The sequence below is a fragment of the Coregonus clupeaformis genome, unplaced genomic scaffold, assembly GCF_020615455.1.
Source record: "Coregonus clupeaformis isolate EN_2021a unplaced genomic scaffold, ASM2061545v1 scaf0257, whole genome shotgun sequence".
Lineage (NCBI taxonomy): Eukaryota > Metazoa > Chordata > Actinopteri > Salmoniformes > Salmonidae > Coregonus > Coregonus clupeaformis.
This window is the reverse complement of record NW_025533712.1, coordinates 47509-65039: the sequence shown is the minus strand read 5'-3', so window position 1 is coordinate 65039 and position 17531 is coordinate 47509. Positions and strand designations below refer to the sequence as shown.

The following is a 17531-nucleotide window of genomic DNA, read 5'->3' as shown; positions in this document are numbered from 1 at the left end:
TAGTTAGTTAGATAAGCAGTCATCATCATGAAATCACTTCTACTGGCAAATCCTTTACAATCCTTGTCATATGAAAAGAAATTACAGATAAAACGTCTCGGTGCTCATCGGCCATTGGACATAAACATGACACAGCAGGTCGGAAATCGCAAATTCAACAATGAGTGGTTTGGAAGGAAGCAGTGTGCGTCGGTATATTGTCTATAAAAGTGGATCCTCGTGATTGTGTTTTCCTTCCTTTTTAGACCACATAATAAAATACACTATGGCCAAAAGAATGTGGACACCTCTTCAAATTAGTGGATACGGCTATTTCAGCCACACCCGTTGCTGATAGGTATATAAAATCAAGCACACAGTCATGCAATCTCCATAGACAAACATTGGTAGTAGAATGACCTTACTAAAGAGCTCAGTGACTTTCAACGTGGCACAGTCATAGGATGCCATCTTTCCAATAAGTCAGTTCGTCAACTTTCTGCCCTGCTAGAGCTACCACGGTCAACTGTAAGTGCTGTTATTGTGAAGTGCAAACGTCTAGGAACAACAACGGCTCAGCTGCGAAGTGGTAGGCCACACAAGCTCACAGAACGGGACCGCCGAGTGCTGAAGCCGGTAAAAATCATCTGTCCTCGGTTGCAATACTCACTACCGAGTTCCAAACTGCCTCTGGAAGCAACGTCAGCACAATAACTGTTCATCGGGAGCTTCATGAAATGGGTTTCCATGGCCGAGCAGCTGCACACAAGCCTAAGATCACCATGCGCAATGCCAAGCGTCGCTGCCATTGGACTCTGGAGCAGTGGAAACACATTCTCTGGAGTGATGAATCATGCTTCACCATCTGGCAGTCCGACGGACAAATCTGGGTTTGGCGGATGCCAGGAGAACGCTACCTGCCCCAATGTATAGTGCCAACTGTAAAGTTTGGTGGAGGAGGAATAATGGTCTGGGGCTGTTTTTATGGTTCGGGCTAGGCCCCTTAGTTCCAGTGAAGGGAAATCTTAACGCTACAGCATACAGTGACATTCTAGACAATTCTGTGCTTCTATCTTTGTGGCAACAGTTTGGGGAAGGCCCTTTCCTGTTTCAGCATGACAATGCCCCCATGCACAAAGTGAGGTCCATACAGAAATGGCTTGTCGAGATCGGTGTAGAAGAACTTGACTGGCCTGCACAGAACCCTGACCTCAACCCCATCGAACACCTTTGGGATGAATTGGAATAATGACTGCGAGCCAGGCCTAATCACCCAACATCAGTGCCCGACCTCATTAATGCTCTTGTGGCTGAATGGAAGCAAGTCCCCGCAGCAATGTTCCAAGATCTAGTGGAAAGCCTTCCCAGAAGAGTGGAGGCTGTTATAGCAGTAAAGGGGGGACCAACTCCATATTAATGCCCATGATTTTGGAATGAGATGTTCGACGAGCAGGTGTCCACATACATTTGGTAATGTAGTGTATTTGCCCATGGTAGAAGTGGTCAGAAAGTGACTTTTTGGACCTGAATGCCAAAACATTCAGAAGATAGAGGTCCTCAAATTGGACCCATTTTGAATACTCCACCATACCATGAGACATCCATGTCTTCATCACTGGAAGGTATGAACTGTTGAGTTTGATAATATCGCTTTTAAATTATATTATCATTTAAAATCGTACAAACAGGCTTGGCAAACTATTTAATAATTTCTTTATCAAATATTTTTTCCCCCCTGCATATGTTTACATAATCTGAGGTGTTTGTGTTGTGCCCGCCATTGGTTGACACACAGCATGCTCTTGAATACAGGGTGGGTCAAAGAGTGATTGAAATCAAATGGAACGACCCCTTGATTACCTCATGGTTCTGCGTTTGTCCAAACCCCTACAAAAAAAACATTAATTTCCCCATAGGTTGGGGTGTAGGCTTTGAGCATAGCCTGATGGTAAGGAATGGCATTTCCTCTTGCTGCTCCGTAGGCAAGTACCATGGTCTTGTAGTGGATGCGAGCTTCGACTGGAGGTCAGTGGAGTGTGCTGAGGAGTGGGGTGACATGGGAGAACTTGGGAAGGTTGAGCACCAGGCGGGCTGCTGCGTTCTGGATAAGTTGCAGGGATTTGATGGCACAAACGGGGAGCCCAGCCAACAGCGAGTTGCAGTAGTCCAGACGGGAGATGACAAGTGCCAGGATTAGGACCTGCGCCGCTTCCTGTGTGAGGAAGGGTCATACTCTACAGATGTTAGCAACCTGCAGGGCGCCTGCTTTGATTTTGCAGAGAACGACAGGGTTCTTTGCACTCTGGGAGGGAGACACTGTGGAGTTGTCAACCGTGATGGAGAGGACTTGGAGCGGGCAGGCCTTCCCCGGGAGGAAGAGCAGCTCTGTCTTGTCAAGGTTGAGCTTGAGGTGGTGGGCCAACATCCAAGCTGAGATATCTGCTAGGCAAGCAGAGATGCGTGCCGCCACCTGGGTGTCAGAAGGGCGGAAGGAGAAAAGTAGTTGAGTGTCATCCGCATAGCAATGATAGGAGAGACCATGTGAGGATATGACGGAGCCGAGTGATTTGGTGTATAGAGAGAAGAGGAGAGGGCCTAGAACCGAGTCCTGGAGGACACCAGTAGTGACAGTATGTGGTGCAGACAGATCATCTCCACGTCACCTGGTAGGGGTGGCCTGCCAGGTAGGATGCAATCCAAGAGTGTGCAGAGCCTGAGACGCCCAGTCCTTAGAGGGTGGAGAGGAGGATCTGATGGTTCAGTGTCAAATGCAGAGGATCGATCTAGGAGGATGAGAACAGAGGAGAGAGAGTCAGCTTTGGCAGTGCTGAGAGCCTCCATGACACAGAGGAGAGCAGTCTCGGTTGAGTGACCCGTCTTGAAGACTGACTGGTTAGGGTCAAGAAGATTGTTCTGAGAGAGATAGCGAAAGTTGGTCTGAGACAACACGTGTCTTTGAAAGAAAAGAAAGAAGATAATGTAATGGGAACAGAAGGGAGGAAGTTATGTTGTATAGGATGAGATTAGGGCATACGGGATTGAATCCTTCTTTGAAATTGATATGGAAACATGGTCCTGGAATGTGTGATGGGTGTAAGGTAGAGGAAATGGTTGAACATGTATTATTATTGTGAAATGATGTAGGAAGGGAGTTTATTTGATAGGGTTAGAGAGGTAGGACGGGGATGGGGATTGGGTTGCATTTTGGGTGGTGGGGGGGATGGGAGCAGTGAGGATTGTTGGGAATTATTTTATTAGAAATTCAGTTATAGAATAGTAGTAAGGAGGCCGTGACCGTCCACACACTCCAGTACAGTAGGTGGCGGTATATGCACCTTTCAGTTGGTTGCGATCCGCCAATAGAAATTTAAAGAAGAAGTAAACGGACGTAAACAGTGACGAATAACAATTTCCACGTTAGCGTTTTCATTTACATATTAACATCACGGAACTCAAAATATGACTAATTTAACTTCATAGCATCACATACCTGCTCCGGGGAGTCATTAATTGGCGTTGGCGATATCATTTAGTTGATAGATGTTATCTAGGTAACTTAACGCTAGCTAGCAGTTAACATCAGCTAACAATGGCTAACTGTGTGGTTTTTCACACTCAAATAGCCTCCATTATAGAGGTGCTAGCGAATGCAGCCGTGGCAGAGATATGTAAACTCGTAGACGACGACTATGCAGTGTTTCGTTTGGAAATTTCTCAAAGTCAGAAGGAAAACGGGGCATTGCGGAGGAAACTTCAGCTACTGGAACTGAAGATGGCACGGGAGCGCGCAGAGAGGACAATGCGAGAGCGCGTCCTCGCCAGTCCTCCCAGTAGTGTCAAGATTCTCGACGGACACAGAGGAATGGCGAGAGGTACATTTTGCTGAGGGCCTGTCGCCCGGTTCCACTTTGCGCATGTGTTACTAGATGTGTTACCCACATATGGTTAACCAGAATTGGGTCTTGGTCAGTTTTTGGATACTATGCATTAATTGCCCTGCTATCTATCTATCTATCTATCTATCTATCTATCTATCTATTACATTTTTACGTTTTAGTTATTTAGCAGACGCTCTTATCCAGAGCAAAGTGAGTGCATACAGTTAGTGAGTGCATATATCTATCTATCTAGACGGAGCTGCTCTTCCTCCCGGGTAAGGACTGCCCGCTCCATGATCTCGCCATCACGGTTGACAACTCCATTGTGTCCTCCTCCCAGAGTGCAAAGAACCTTGGCGTGACCCTGGACAACACCCTGTCGTTCTCTGCTAACATCAAAGCGGTGACCCGATCCTGCAGGTTCATGCTCTACAACATTCGCAGAGTACGACCCTACCTTACACAGAAAGCGGCACAGGTCGTAATCCAGGCACTTGTCATCTCCCGTCTGGATTACTGCAACTCGCTGTTGGCTGGGCTCCCTGCCTGTGCCATTAAACCCCTGCAACTTATCCAGAACGCTGCAGCCCGTCTGGTGTTCAACCTTCCCAAGTTCTCTCACGTCACCCCGCTCCTCAGCACACTCCACTGGCTTCCAGTTGAAGCTCGCATCTACTACAAAACCATGGTGCTTGCCTACGGAGCTGTGAGGGGAACGGCACCTCCTTACCTTCAGGCTCTGATCAGACCCTACACCCAAACGAGGGCACTACGTTCATCCACCCCTACCTCTACGGAAGCACAGTTCCCGCTCAGCCCAGTCAAAGCTATTCGCTTCTCTGGCACCCCAATGGTGGAACAAGCTCCCCCACGACGCCAGGACACCCCACGACGCCAGGACAGCGGAGTCACTGACCACCTTCCGGAGACACTTGAAACCCTACCTCTTTAAGGAATACCTGGAATAGTATAATAGTAATCCTTCTACCCCCCTTTACTACCACTGTCTTTTGTCTAAACTAACACCTGACTTATTTCACCTGCTAGCACTGACTTGTTTAAAGAAATGTACTTATTGTGATTGAGATGTAGTTGTTCCTTTTGCACTGACTTTGCTCACAGCTGCTTGTTTGAAGAAGTGTACTTACTGTGATCAAGATGTGGTTGTCCCACTGGCTATCCTAAATTGAATGCACCAATTTGTAAGTCGCTCTGGATAAGAGCGTCTGCTAAATGACTTAAATGTATATATCTGTCTGTCTGTCTAGCACAAAGACACTCATATTCTAACCAGATTCTTGATTTACTGCATTTTCTATTATTTACTCATTGAAAACAATAGTATATCAAGAAGTTATACAAAGTGTTACCTTACATCCTTTCCAATTCTATACAGTGTCGAAACTGTCAATAGTGGACAATACATACCATTGAGCATTGACAGTAGCTAACTTAACCACCTCTTTTCCCCCCAATCACTCTCTCAGGTGAAGGACATCTCACTGGAGGCCACAGGAGCTTTGTGAAGCCAGCGGGACACAATACATGGAGAGATGACCAACCAATCACTGTTGATGAGGGGAGTGGAACCTCAACCCAGCACCTTATCGTGATAGAGGTTAGTGTAGTAATGTTGCATTAAAAATTAGTTACTTTGTATAGCAAATGTGGAGCATTTATTTCAGCTATTCACTTGCTCACATGGACTAATTTGTCTGCCATAGGGGAGCTTTTGAGACTTCCGTATGACATTGTTATCCAATTCAACTCATGTACCAGTAACAACCTCCTTTCTTCTTGTGTCAGTCTGCAGATGCAGAGGCTGCAGGTCCTGGGGTCAAGCAGGAGAGATCTGAAGGAGAGGAGGACCAACGGCAAAGCAAAGACATCCAGACTGGAGCGCCCCCTGTAGCCACAGAGGACCCCACCACCGCCCCAGCGCCGCCCAGGACCCGATGCAGCATCACGGAGGTCAGTGGAACGGCGAACGCCGTCCTCAAGTCAGAGACAGACACAGAGACTTTAACTGTAACACACAGGCTCTTACACACAGGATCTGACCACAGATCAGACCCAGTGGGGCTGGGGAGACTGGGCTGTCCTCCTGCTCCTGGCTCAGAGTATTTACCTGTATTTTACCAGAGCCAGAGGATGGTTAATTCCCATGGAGATGGTGATGGTGATGCGTTAGACACTGGTGGTGATGATTCATCTTGTTCTTACACTACAGAGATGGACCCTGGCAACATATCCTTGGGTTTAGAGACACAGACTGATCTGTCTAGAGGGGACTGGAACCGGTGCAGTAGTAGTGTATACTCTGAAGGGTGCCTAGATAAGAAAGGGGAGGTTATAGTCGTAGATGAGATGACTGTGAAAGTGGAGGACAACGCTCCTCTGACATGGAATGCAGACGAGACTCACTTAGAAGAACACTCACAAGGCAGAGATTTCTTAGATTACACGGAGAGCTTAGAGACAAATCCAAATGTAAAGACCCACTCCCCTTTACCTGCGTTCAGGGATCACGACCCAGTGTCCACTTCAATGGGGCCTTCCGATTCACACAGCCGGGTCCTCTTCGATCAGGTATTGGACCCAAACGACAGGGCTAGAGCCCAGGCTCAGAACCACATCACTAGTAAAGAGAAACGGTTCCTCTGCATGTTCTGTAACAAAGGCTTCAGCTGCCCCCAGAAGGTGGAAATCCATCAGAGGGTCCACACAGGGGAGAAACCCTTCAGCTGTGCCCAGTGTGGTATGCGCTTCGCCGAGGCTGGCAGTCTGAAGAGGCACCAGAGGGTCCACACAGGAGAGAAACCCTTCAGCTGTACTCAGTGTCATATGTGCTTCTCCCACTCTTTCAGCCTAAAGAGGCACCAGAGGGTCCACACAGGGGAGAAATCCTACAGCTGCCCCCAGTGTGAGAAAAGCTTCTCCCACCAGAACCAGCTGAAGATGCACCTGAAGGTTCACACGGGAGAAAGGCAGTTTGCCTGTACGCACTGCGAGAAGAGGTTCTCAGAGAGGAGCTACCTCAGGATACACCAGCAGAAACACCATTCCACTCTATAACATAGAAAGTAACCATTCCACTCGATAGCTTCTGACGTTTAGATCTAACCCTGCATTAAAGACAGATTAATTTTCATTGTTGTCAGCAGAAAAGATCCACAGATGCATCTGGAATAACGAGTGTAACAGATCTGTGTTGAATATTCCTGGGTAGAATATTGCATTCAGACATTGTGTGATATATAAGGCATATATAAGCCTAAAACGGCTGTTACATAGTGTTTGTACTGTGTAGGCTAAATGATGTTCACAAATGCCTCTTTCATTACTTTCATTGAACTACTCCATTTTTCACCCAATACATTTATGAGATAACGAATGCAGTTCATGCAGATTTTTTGTTGAGACTTTACATTTTACATTGACATTTTTGTCATTTAGCAGGCGCTCTTATCCAGACCGTCTTACTATTAGTGCATTAAGAAAGCTGGATGAGACAACCACACAGTCGTAGCAAGTACATTTTCCATCAAATTAGTTATCAGCAAAGTCAGTGCTTTTTCGTTTTTTGTTGTATGGGTGGGTAGGAGGCACCGTGAGATTCATTTAAGATAAGATACTCTTTGAAAAGGTCAGGTTTCAGATTTTTTCCAAAGACTGGCAGGGACTCGGGGAAGGAAGTTGGTTCCACCATTGCTGTGCAAGGACAGGGAAGAGCTTTGTCTGGGCTGAATGGGAAGGGTGGGAGGGCCAAGATACCAGAGGTGGCAGCACGGAGTGCTCGGGTAGGGGTGTAGGGTTTGAGCATAGCATGAAGGCAGAGAGGGGCAGTTCCCCTTGCTGCTCTGAAGGCAAGCACCATGGTCTTGTAGTGGATGCGAGCTTTGACTGGAAGCCAGTTGAGTGTGCGGAGCAGCGGGGTGACTTGGGAGGGTTGAACACCAGGCGGGCTGCAGTGTTCTGGATAAGTTGCAGGGGTTTGATGGCACAAGCAGGGAGCCCAGCCAACAGAGAGTTGCAGTAGTCTAGACTGGAGATGACAAGAGCCTGGATTAGGACCTGCACTGCTTCCTGTGTGAGGAAGGGTCGTACTCTACGGATGTTGTAGAGCATGAACCTGCGAGCGAGTCACTGCTTTGATGTTTGCAGAGAATGACAGGGTGTTGTCTAGGGTCACGCCAAGGTTCTTTGCACTGTGGGAGGGGGACACGGTGGAGTGTTCAACCGTGATGGACCGGCAGGCCTCCCCGGGAGGAAGAGCACCAGCCGATGAAACTGGGTTTGCACAACCCAAGAATTTCTGCACAAACTGTCAGAAACCATCTCAGGGAAGCTCATCTGCGTGCTTGTCGTCTTCACCAGGGTCTTGACCTGACTGCAGTTCGGCGTAATAACTGACTTCAGTGGGCAAATGCTCACTGGCACGCTGGAGAAGTCTGGTCTTCATGGATGAATCCTGGTTTCAACTGTACCAGGCAGATGGTAGACAGCGTGTATGGCTTTGTGTGGGTGAGCGGTTTGCTGATGTCGACGTTGTGAACAGAGTGCTCCGTGGTGGTGGGGGTTATGGTATGGACAGGCATAAGCTACGGACAATGAACACAAGTGCATTTTATCGATGTCAATTTGAATGCATAGAGATACAGTGACGAGATCCTGAGGCCCATTTTCGTGCCATTCATCCGCTGCCATCACCTCATGTTTCAGCATGATAATGCATGGCCCCATGCCGCAAGGATCTGTACACAATTCCTGGAAGCTGACCGTTTTACATTTAAGTAATTTAGCACAGGTGTTCAACAAACACTGTTCATGACAGAAACTGTTCACACCCCTCTTGTTGGCGGAGATAACATTTTGCAGGTTTAAAGCTTATTTCCTGCAATTCTACACATTTTGTCATGGGGTGCAGAGAACATTTTGCAGTTTTAAAGCAAATTTTCTTGCAATTCTATACATTATGCCATGTCTAATGTGTATTCGTGTGATATTTGAGTGACTCCAACATTACTGCAAAATCTATGGGCTAAAAAACGTTAGCTGGCCTAGTTGATCTGGACATTTCTGACAAGTTATAAATAGCTCTCTAAGGTATGCAATGACTGACATGACGAGGAATAGTGATGATGCACTACCCAATTTCGAAATTTCACCTTGTGCATTCTACTATTACAACTTTCAAAAGTGAGTTGAAAGCGGGACTGAGTTCCGACCCCTCACGCCCCACAGTTTGGGAACCACTGATTTAGCTCACTGGCGCAATTAGGGTTAAGTGCCTTGATCAAGGGCACGTCGACAGATTTATTCACCTAGTCTGCTCGGGGATTCCTTTCGGTTACTGGTCCAACGCACTTAACCTCTAGGCTACCTGCAACAATGACCAAAACATGCTCAAATCAAGTCCCTCTTAACTGTTTTTTTTTGTTTGTTTTTTTACAGGGCTCACAAGCTTATCTAGATCTATAATTTGTGGTATGAGATCTTTACAAACAGTCCTTGACCTCAAGCTGTTTTCAGTAAATGGCCTGAAGGCTTCATTCAGGTCTTGTGATGACTGGGTTGAAATATCAAACATGAAGAATGTGAACCTGTACTTGATATTCCAGACTGACTGTAGGTCTCTACAAACTGGGGAGTGTACATTCTTTTAAAGGTCCAATGTAGAATTTTTTCAATATCAAATCATTTCTGGGTAACAATTAGGTACCTTACTGTGGTTGTTTTCAATTAAAACTGTCAAAAATAAACAAAAATAGCTTCTTAGCAAAGAGCAATTTCTCAATTTTGCTAGGACTGTCTGGGAGTGGTCTGAGTGGGGAGGGGAAAACAGAAAATTAGCTGTTATTGGCAGAGAGGTTTAGAACTCTCTTTCTTGGTCTATAGCTCGTTTTCAATTAAACCTCATTAAGGTGTAGAGTGTTCGATTTGCCTGCTGGGGGGCAAGGAGACCCACAGCTCCACTAAAACCAGTGACAACTGCGTGCCGTTTTAAGGGATTGTTAAATAAATGTTAACTATTTGGTTGTAATATCATCACCTCTTGAAGAGCATAGTCAGACCTACACATTTATGATTATTCCATGTAAAACTTTGTACAGTTGGCTAAACATATAGTGGTAAGTAGACCTAAGTAGACCCAACCAATGAAGGCCTACCTAGGGAAGTTAGCTTACATGATCCCCTTTTCAACATTGTTTATAAGAGTGTTCAATTACGATTGCTGCTAACATACATGATATAGGCTACACTGATTGATGGACCACATCAAATTGGCTAGCTAGAAAATAACATCACGTCAAAATGGCTAGTTAGCAAGCTAACTTTCAGGAGGGGGGGGGGGGGGGGGGGGGGGCAAGGAGACCCCCAGCTCCACTAAAACTATTGACATGTGCCGTTTGACATGTGCCCCCCCAGCAGCCAAATCAAACATATTGTGACGTTTAATTGAAAAATATCTATTAACTAATTTACAGCATGGTGATGTCATAATGGAAGGCCACAACTCCATCCCACCAAATCAGGCTGAAATTTCAAACAGCTCTTACACCAAAAGGGCATTATCATCATGTTCACAATTACACAGTATTATTCTAACCTCAGTGTGGAAATGTATATAAAACACAGGAAAATCACGTTTTTGACTGCAATGGGCCTTTAACTTCAAAAATATGATTCTGAGATAATTGGCTTTAAAGTTCTGAATCCTCATTGGTTTGAATGGTGTCAACCATTTTTTTTCTTGTTTTCTTTTGAACGGAATATCATGAATTGGGGGTATTTAGAGTACTATATAGTTGGAGAACATTGAACAGAACAAGGCTATACGTCAACTTAATTTTGACAAAAATTGCAGAAAGAACCTTAGTCTGAAGCGCTGGTAATGTAATAGCTGTACCGTAATTCAAAGAACAGCGCGCATACCTTTTTCATTTAACCACACCCTTTGAGCTATGACGTCAACAAATATGATCATTTCTCGTCAGTGTAAAAGGAAGTAAACAGTGACCAAGAACCATTTCCACGTTAGCGTTTGTATTGTTGTTATTTAGACGTTTATTAAGACCCTGGAACTCAATATGACTAATTTAACTGCACAGCATTACATACTTACCTCAGATAGTCTTTAATTCGCGTTGGAGAGAGGACTTGGTTGATTGATGTTATTTAGCTAGCTAGGTAGCCGCTAACAACAATGGCTAACTGTGTGGTTTTTCACACTCAAATAGCCTCCATCATGGAGGTGCTAGCGAATGCAGCCGTGGCAGAGATCTGTAAACTCGTAGATGACGACTATGCAGTGTTCCGTTTGGAAATTTCTCAAAGCCAGAAAGAAAACAGGGGATTGCGGCGGAAACTACAGCTACTGGAATTGAAGGTGGCACGGGAGCGCGCAGAGAGGACAGTTAGAGAGCGCGTCCTCGCCAGTCGTCCCAGTAGTGTCAAGATCCTCGACCGATACAGAGGAATGGCAAGAGGTACATTTTTCAGAAGTCGTCCCGTTCCCCTCTGCGCATGTGTTCAGATGTTACCCAGAATTGTGACTTGGTCAGTTTTTTAGATGGTATGCAATAGAATGCTTGGTTGTTTAGATTTTCTGTTTAGGTAAAACTCTGGGTCCTATTCATAGGCTGTGACAAAATATTGTTATAGATAGCTTCCCTTTTCATCTGTGTTATGACCATAGGGATGGGATTTTTTTGTCGGGTCATGTGAATTGGAAACACTTCTGGCCTAAGGTGGATCAAACCCTTTCAAACTACCACAAACCTTGTTATTATTCATTCTGAATCAAATATCAAAAGAGCCAGAGATGACAACTTCAATGGACAACATGCTCTGTAGTTTAGTGAACTACTATAGCAGGGCTGAGCGTTATGCAAAGAATGGTTACAATGTCTTTAAATATTCATTTCACTCTATACACACAATGTTAAACAGTGGACTTTGACAAATAAAAATAAATGCAGGTTTGAATGTTGAAAAGTCTTAATTTAATGTCATAAAACCTATCTGTTCATCTGATTACAGTGCTCTTCTGCAATTATTCATTTTGTAATCTTTATGTAAGGCAGGGTTACATTTAACACTATACACAGTAGACTTTGTAACAGTTTTTTATGTGTAAGTCATAAAACCACTAACCTTGTGTTGTTGTCCTGGTCTCCATCTGTCCCACCAGAGGTTGGTTTCCTGGCGCTCACTGTAGGTACTGATTGTCTGTAAAATCCATATATTCAATCATTAAATCAACTACATTCTAAAGTCTCATTGAAAATAATATCCCACTTTTCATGAAGGATATTTAATTGAATATCACTCATTCCATTGCACTCTATTCTAACCAAACCTGAATTACCAGTTCATATCAGTAGGTTGGAACCCGTTCAGGGAACAGAACCGAAAACCGGAAAATAACGAAATTATATTTCATAGGTTTAAAAAGGAACAGAAAGGAGCTATATAATCCAGTACTTTTCTTTGGTTCGAACCGGTTCAGAAATGTATTTTGCTGGTCGGAACGGAATAAAAAAAAAGAATGGTTCTGTTCAGAATGAAACGATTGGAAAATCCCCCCCACTTCTAAAACCAAAGTTGCACCCCTGGTCTAAATTCATATTAACGTTAGCTGCTGGCTGCATCAACATATCTAGCTAATGTTATCTAGCTAGTCTAGTCTAGCGTTAGTAGCTATAGATTTAATCGTTCTACCTAGTTTTAGACGACTAAACTGCTTTTATTAACTGCTTTTATTAACACATGCCCTGTTTTCCATTAAAATGTGTGTTTGCTCTCTCATGAGGCAGGCAGGAGAGGACTGTTTACACTAGATAACACAGCCACAAAGTCAGATTCCACAGAACGGAACGTGAGCGAAGAAAGCGGTAAAGTGCGAGTCAAACAATGTTTAGTGCTATCCGAAATCCTTGGGACATCCCTATCCTAAAGACCTAACCATTTTAACTTTCAACTTCAATGGGGTAGGGACGTCCCAAGGATCCCTGATAGCAAGGACAGTCAAACAACGAGGTCACAGAGTTTCTAAACCCAGAGGCGCAACATTGCGAGACTTCCGGGAACGCTTGCGAAGCAGACCAAACAGACCAGGCCGGGGTTTGAGGTTTGAGAGGTCGATGAGAGAACAAAAACAACTTTAGATCGAAGTAGTGTCTTTGATTAAACGGTCTGCACATGCGCAGTTCGGCGCGAGACGACCGTTAGACCCGATGACATGTTTCTGCGCATGAGTATAGCTAGACAACGTTGCAATGACATCGCCTACAAGCGTGATCGGGGATTTCTATTGGAGAAGCAGTTTCTGCCTATCTTCATACTGTACTGTCTTTGACGAGGTGCTGGTGCAACCAAACTAGTTGTTGAGAGGCGTGGTTGATGAGGCTCTGTAGGCTGTAGCTAGGAGACCTCTGTGACTGACAAGTGAATCCACCTGTCACAGCAAGCGTGGGGGCTACCGCGTCACTAGACAAAACTGAGGAAAACAGGCTGAAATTGGGGGAGGTACTATGTAAACTTGTCCAATAAGAAACACCTGCTTTCTTTTCCGTTGCAAAACATTTTTCTATGACATGAACTAATGAATATGTCTGGTAAACGCATTTGTTGCTGCTGCTTTGAAAGATTGAAAAGTACTGTGGCAAATGTTGTCTCGCCACACGTTTTCCGGCTGGCCCTAGCCTTTTGGGGGCCCTAAGCAAAAGTTTGAAGGCAGATAAAAAAATTTTTTAGAGTTAATTTCCTGCAATTCTACACATTTTGCCATGGGGCACAGAGAAAATGTTTTCAAAATGCATACTGCCTCCAGATTGCAAAGTGGTGTATGCGGCGCTGATGAAGCCTGCCTTCCGTTGTCACATTTTCGTGAACGGAGTGGTATACCTAATAAACTGGCCGGTGAGTGCCTTCAGAAAGTATTCATACCCCTTGGCTTATTACACATTTTGTTGTGTTACAGCCTGAATCTACACACACATACCCTGTAATGACAAAGTGAAAACATGTTTTTAGAAATGTTAGCAAATGTATTGAAAATGAAATACTAAAATATCTAATTTACATAAGTATTCACACCCCTGAGTCAATACTTTGTAGACTTACCTTTGGCAGCGATGACAGCTGTGAGTCTTTCTGGATAAGTCTCTAAAAGCTTTCCACACCTGGATTGTGCAACATTTGCCCATTATTCTTTTCAAAATTCTTCGAGCTCTGTCAAATAGGTTGTTGTTGCTAGACAACCATTTTCAGTTCTTCTTGCCATAGATTTTCAAGTAAATTTAACTCAGCCGCTCAGGAACATTCACTGTATTCTTGGTAAGCAACTCCAGTGTAGATTTGGCCTTGTGTTTTAGGTTATTGTCCTGCTGAAAGGTGAATTCGTCTCCCTATGACTGTTGGAAAGCAGACCGAACCAGGTTTTCCTCTAGGATTTTGCCTGTGCTTTGCTCCATTACGTTTCTTTTTTTGTCCTTAATGATTACAATAATTCCCATAACATGATTCAGACACCACTATGCTTGAAAATATGGAGAGTGGTACTCAGTAATGTGTTTTATATTGGATTTGCCCCAAACATAATACTTTATATTCAGGACAAAAAAGTTAATTGCTTTGTTGCATGTTTTGGAATATTTTTTATTCTGTACAGGCTTCCTTCTTTTCACTGTCAATTAGGTTAGTATTGTGAAGTAACTACAATGTTGTTGATCCATCCTCAGTTTCACAGCCATTAAACTCTGTAACCGTTTTAAGGTCACCATTGGCCTCATGGTGAAATCCCTGAGGGGTTTCCTTCCTCTCTGGCAACTGAGTTAGGAAGGACACCTGTATCTTTGAAGTGACTGGGTGTATTGATACACCATTCAAAGTGTAATTAATAACTTCACCATACTCAAAGGGCTATTCAATGCCTGCTTTGTTTTTTTTCCCCATCTACCAATAGGTGCCCTTCTTTGCGAGGTATTGGAAAACCTCCCTGGTCTTTGTGGTTGAATCTGTGTTTTAAATTCACTGCTCGACTGAGATACCTTACAATTATCTGTATGTGTAGGGTACAGAGATGAGGTAGTCATTCAAAAATCACGTTAAACACTATTATTGCACACAGAGTGAGTCCATGCAACTTATTATGTGACTTGTTAAGCACATTTTTAGGCTTGCCATAACAAAGGGGTTGAATACTTATTGACTCAAGACATTTCAGCATTTCTTTTTAATTTCATTTGTTAAAAAAAAGGAAAAACATAATTCCACTTTGACATTATGGGGTATTGTTTGTAGGCCAGTGACCCCAAAAAGATGGTTGTCCATTTTTAATTCAGGCTGTAACACAACAAAATGTGGAAAAGTCAAGGGGTGTCAATACTTTCTCAAGGCACTCTATACATACATTTCTTTGGGGGGGGGTCCTAGTAGATGGGGCCCCGAAGCGACTGCTTATGTCACTTATGCCTTGAGCCTGCCCTGATGCACTACTTCCCCTGATTACTTAGCTATTTTACCAGGCAGGTCAATTAAGAACATTCTTCTTACACAAAGACACAATATTAAACAATTCACATTATCATATTCTAACCAGAGTCTTGATTTACTGAATTTCCTATTCTCATACTCAAAAGAATGTGATGCATGGAACATAATCAACCAATAAATAGTATGTCAAGAAGTTATGAGAAGTGACATCCTTGCCACTTGTGTCAAGTGTACAATATAGCGTGGAGCATTGACAGTACCTAACTTAACCACCCCTTTCCCCAAATCACTCTCTTAGGGGAAGGACATCTCACTGGAGGCCACAGAAGCTTTGTAAAGCCAGCGGGACACAACACATTGAGAGATAACCAACCAATCACTGTTGATGAGGGGAGTGGAACCTCAACCCAGCACGTTATCGTGATAGAGGTTAGTGTCATAATGTAACATTAAAATAACAGTACATCAAATGTGGCCCGTTTATTTCAGAAATGCTCCCCTCAGCTATTCATTTATCTGCAATAGAGGACTTTGTGATACTTCCCTAAGACATTGTTATCCAATTCAACTCATGTACTGATAATAACCCCACTCTTCTTGTGTCAGTCTGCAGATGCAGAGGCTGCAGGTCCTGGGGTCAAGCAGGAGCGGTCTGAAGGGGAGGACACAAGACACAGCAGAGACATCCAGACTGAAGCAGCAGCTGGAGTGGCGCCCCCTGTAGCCACGGAGGACCTCGCCACCGTGCCCCAGGCCAGGACCCGACGCAGCATCATGGAGGTCAGTGGAACGCCGAACGCCGTCCTCAAGTCAGAGACAGACACCAAGACTGTAACTGTAACACACAGGCTCTTACACACAGGATCTGACCACATATCAGACCCAGAGAGACTGGGGCAGGGGATACTGGGCTGTCCTCCTGCTCCTGGCTCAGAGTATTTACCGGTATTTCACCAGAGCCAGAGGACGGTTCATTCCTGTGGAGATGGTGACGCATTAGACACTGGTGTTGATGATCCATCTTGTTCTTATGATACAGAGATGGACCCTGGCAACATGCCCTTGGGTTTAGAGACACAGACTGATCTGTCTAGAGCGGATTGGAACAGGTACAGTAGTAGTGTATACTCTGAAGGGTGCCTAGATAAGAAAGGGGAGGGTCTGGTCGTAGATGAAGTGACTGTGAAAGTGGAGGGCAACGTTCCTCCCACATGGAATACAGATAGTCACCTAGGAGACAGACACTCACAGGGCAGAGATTTCTTAGATTACAGGGAAAGCTTAGAGACAAATCAAAATGTCCCCACCCACTCCCTTTTACACGCGTTCAGGGATCGCGACCCAGTGTCCACGTCGATGGCACCTTCCGATTCACACGGCCACATCCTTTTCGATGAGGTATTGAACTCAAACGACAGGGCTAGAGCCCAGGCTCAGGGAGGGGGAACCACATCAGGCAATAGTAAAGAGAAACAGTTCCTCTGCATGTTCTGTAACAAAGGCTTCAGCTGCCCGCAGAAGGTGGAGATCCACAAGAGGGTCCACACTGGGGAGAAACCCTTCAGCTGTACCCAGTGTCACGTGTGCTTCGCCCAGGCTGGTGACCTGAAGAGGCACCAGAGGGTCCACTCAGGGGAGAAACCCTACAGCTGCCCCCAGTGTGAGAAGCGGTTCTCCCGCCAGGACCAGCTGAAGAGGCACCATATGGTCCACACGGGAGAGAGGCCGTTCGCCTGTACTCACTGCGGGAAGAGGTTCTCAGAGAGGAGCTACCTCAGGATACACCAGCAGAAAAACCATTCTACTCTATAACAGGAAAATATATATATTTTCACGGTTGTCAGCAGAAAAGATCCACAGATGCATTTGGAATAACAAGAGTAACAGATTTCAGTGTTGAATATTCCTGGGTAGAATATTGCATCCAGACATAAGCCTAAAAAGTATTTTACATATTGTGTTTGTACTGTGTAGGATATTTGATGTTCACAAATGCCTATTTCATTACTTCCATTCAACTACAAAATGTTTTTCCCAAGACACTTTCAATGAGAAAATGTATGCAAGTTATCAATTTTTTGTTGAGACCTGTATGTGGTTTTCATATGGTGTATTTAATACTTGTTTAATAAACACAAAATGGGACTTTTTATTCTAAGACTTTCATTGAGACTC

General features: G+C 44.5%; 2 protein-coding genes across 3 annotated transcripts; both read left to right on the top strand.

Moving 5' to 3' along the window:
• Positions 1-5459: 5459 nt before the first annotated feature.
• On the top strand, positions 5460-17496 carry LOC121561233 (zinc finger protein 528). Of its 2 annotated transcripts, XM_041873842.2 has the most exons (4): positions 5460-5475; positions 5664-5828; positions 15655-15785; positions 15963-17496. In XM_041873842.2, exons 2-4 carry the CDS (start codon positions 5813-5815, stop codon positions 17166-17168), a joined length of 1353 nt encoding a protein of 450 aa, XP_041729776.2. In that variant the 5' UTR covers positions 5460-5475; positions 5664-5812; the 3' UTR covers positions 17169-17496. The 2 variants fall into 2 exon arrangements, with proteins under 2 accessions (XP_041729776.2, XP_041729777.2); XM_041873843.2 differs by lacking the exons at positions 5460-5475; positions 5664-5828 and adding an exon at positions 10244-11347.
• Positions 5835-7251, top strand: LOC123484280 (zinc finger protein 664-like). The gene has a single exon (XM_045214435.1). It carries the CDS (start codon positions 6009-6011, stop codon positions 6930-6932), a length of 924 nt encoding a protein of 307 aa, XP_045070370.1. The 5' UTR covers positions 5835-6008; the 3' UTR covers positions 6933-7251.
• Positions 17497-17531: the final 35 nt, after the last annotated feature.

Coding starts and splice junctions, on each gene's coding strand:
- LOC123484280 (XM_045214435.1), top strand. CDS start 6,009: ATGGTTAATTCCCATGGAGATGGTGATGGTGATGCGTTAGACACTGGT.
- LOC121561233 (XM_041873843.2), top strand. CDS start 11,065: ATGGCTAACTGTGTGGTTTTTCACACTCAAATAGCCTCCATCATGGAG. Junction 11,348..15,654: donor ATACAGAGGAATGGCAAGAG/GTACATTTTTCA, acceptor TCACTCTCTTAG/GGGAAGGACATCTCACTGGA. Junction 15,786..15,962: donor AGCACGTTATCGTGATAGAG/GTTAGTGTCATA, acceptor TTCTTGTGTCAG/TCTGCAGATGCAGAGGCTGC.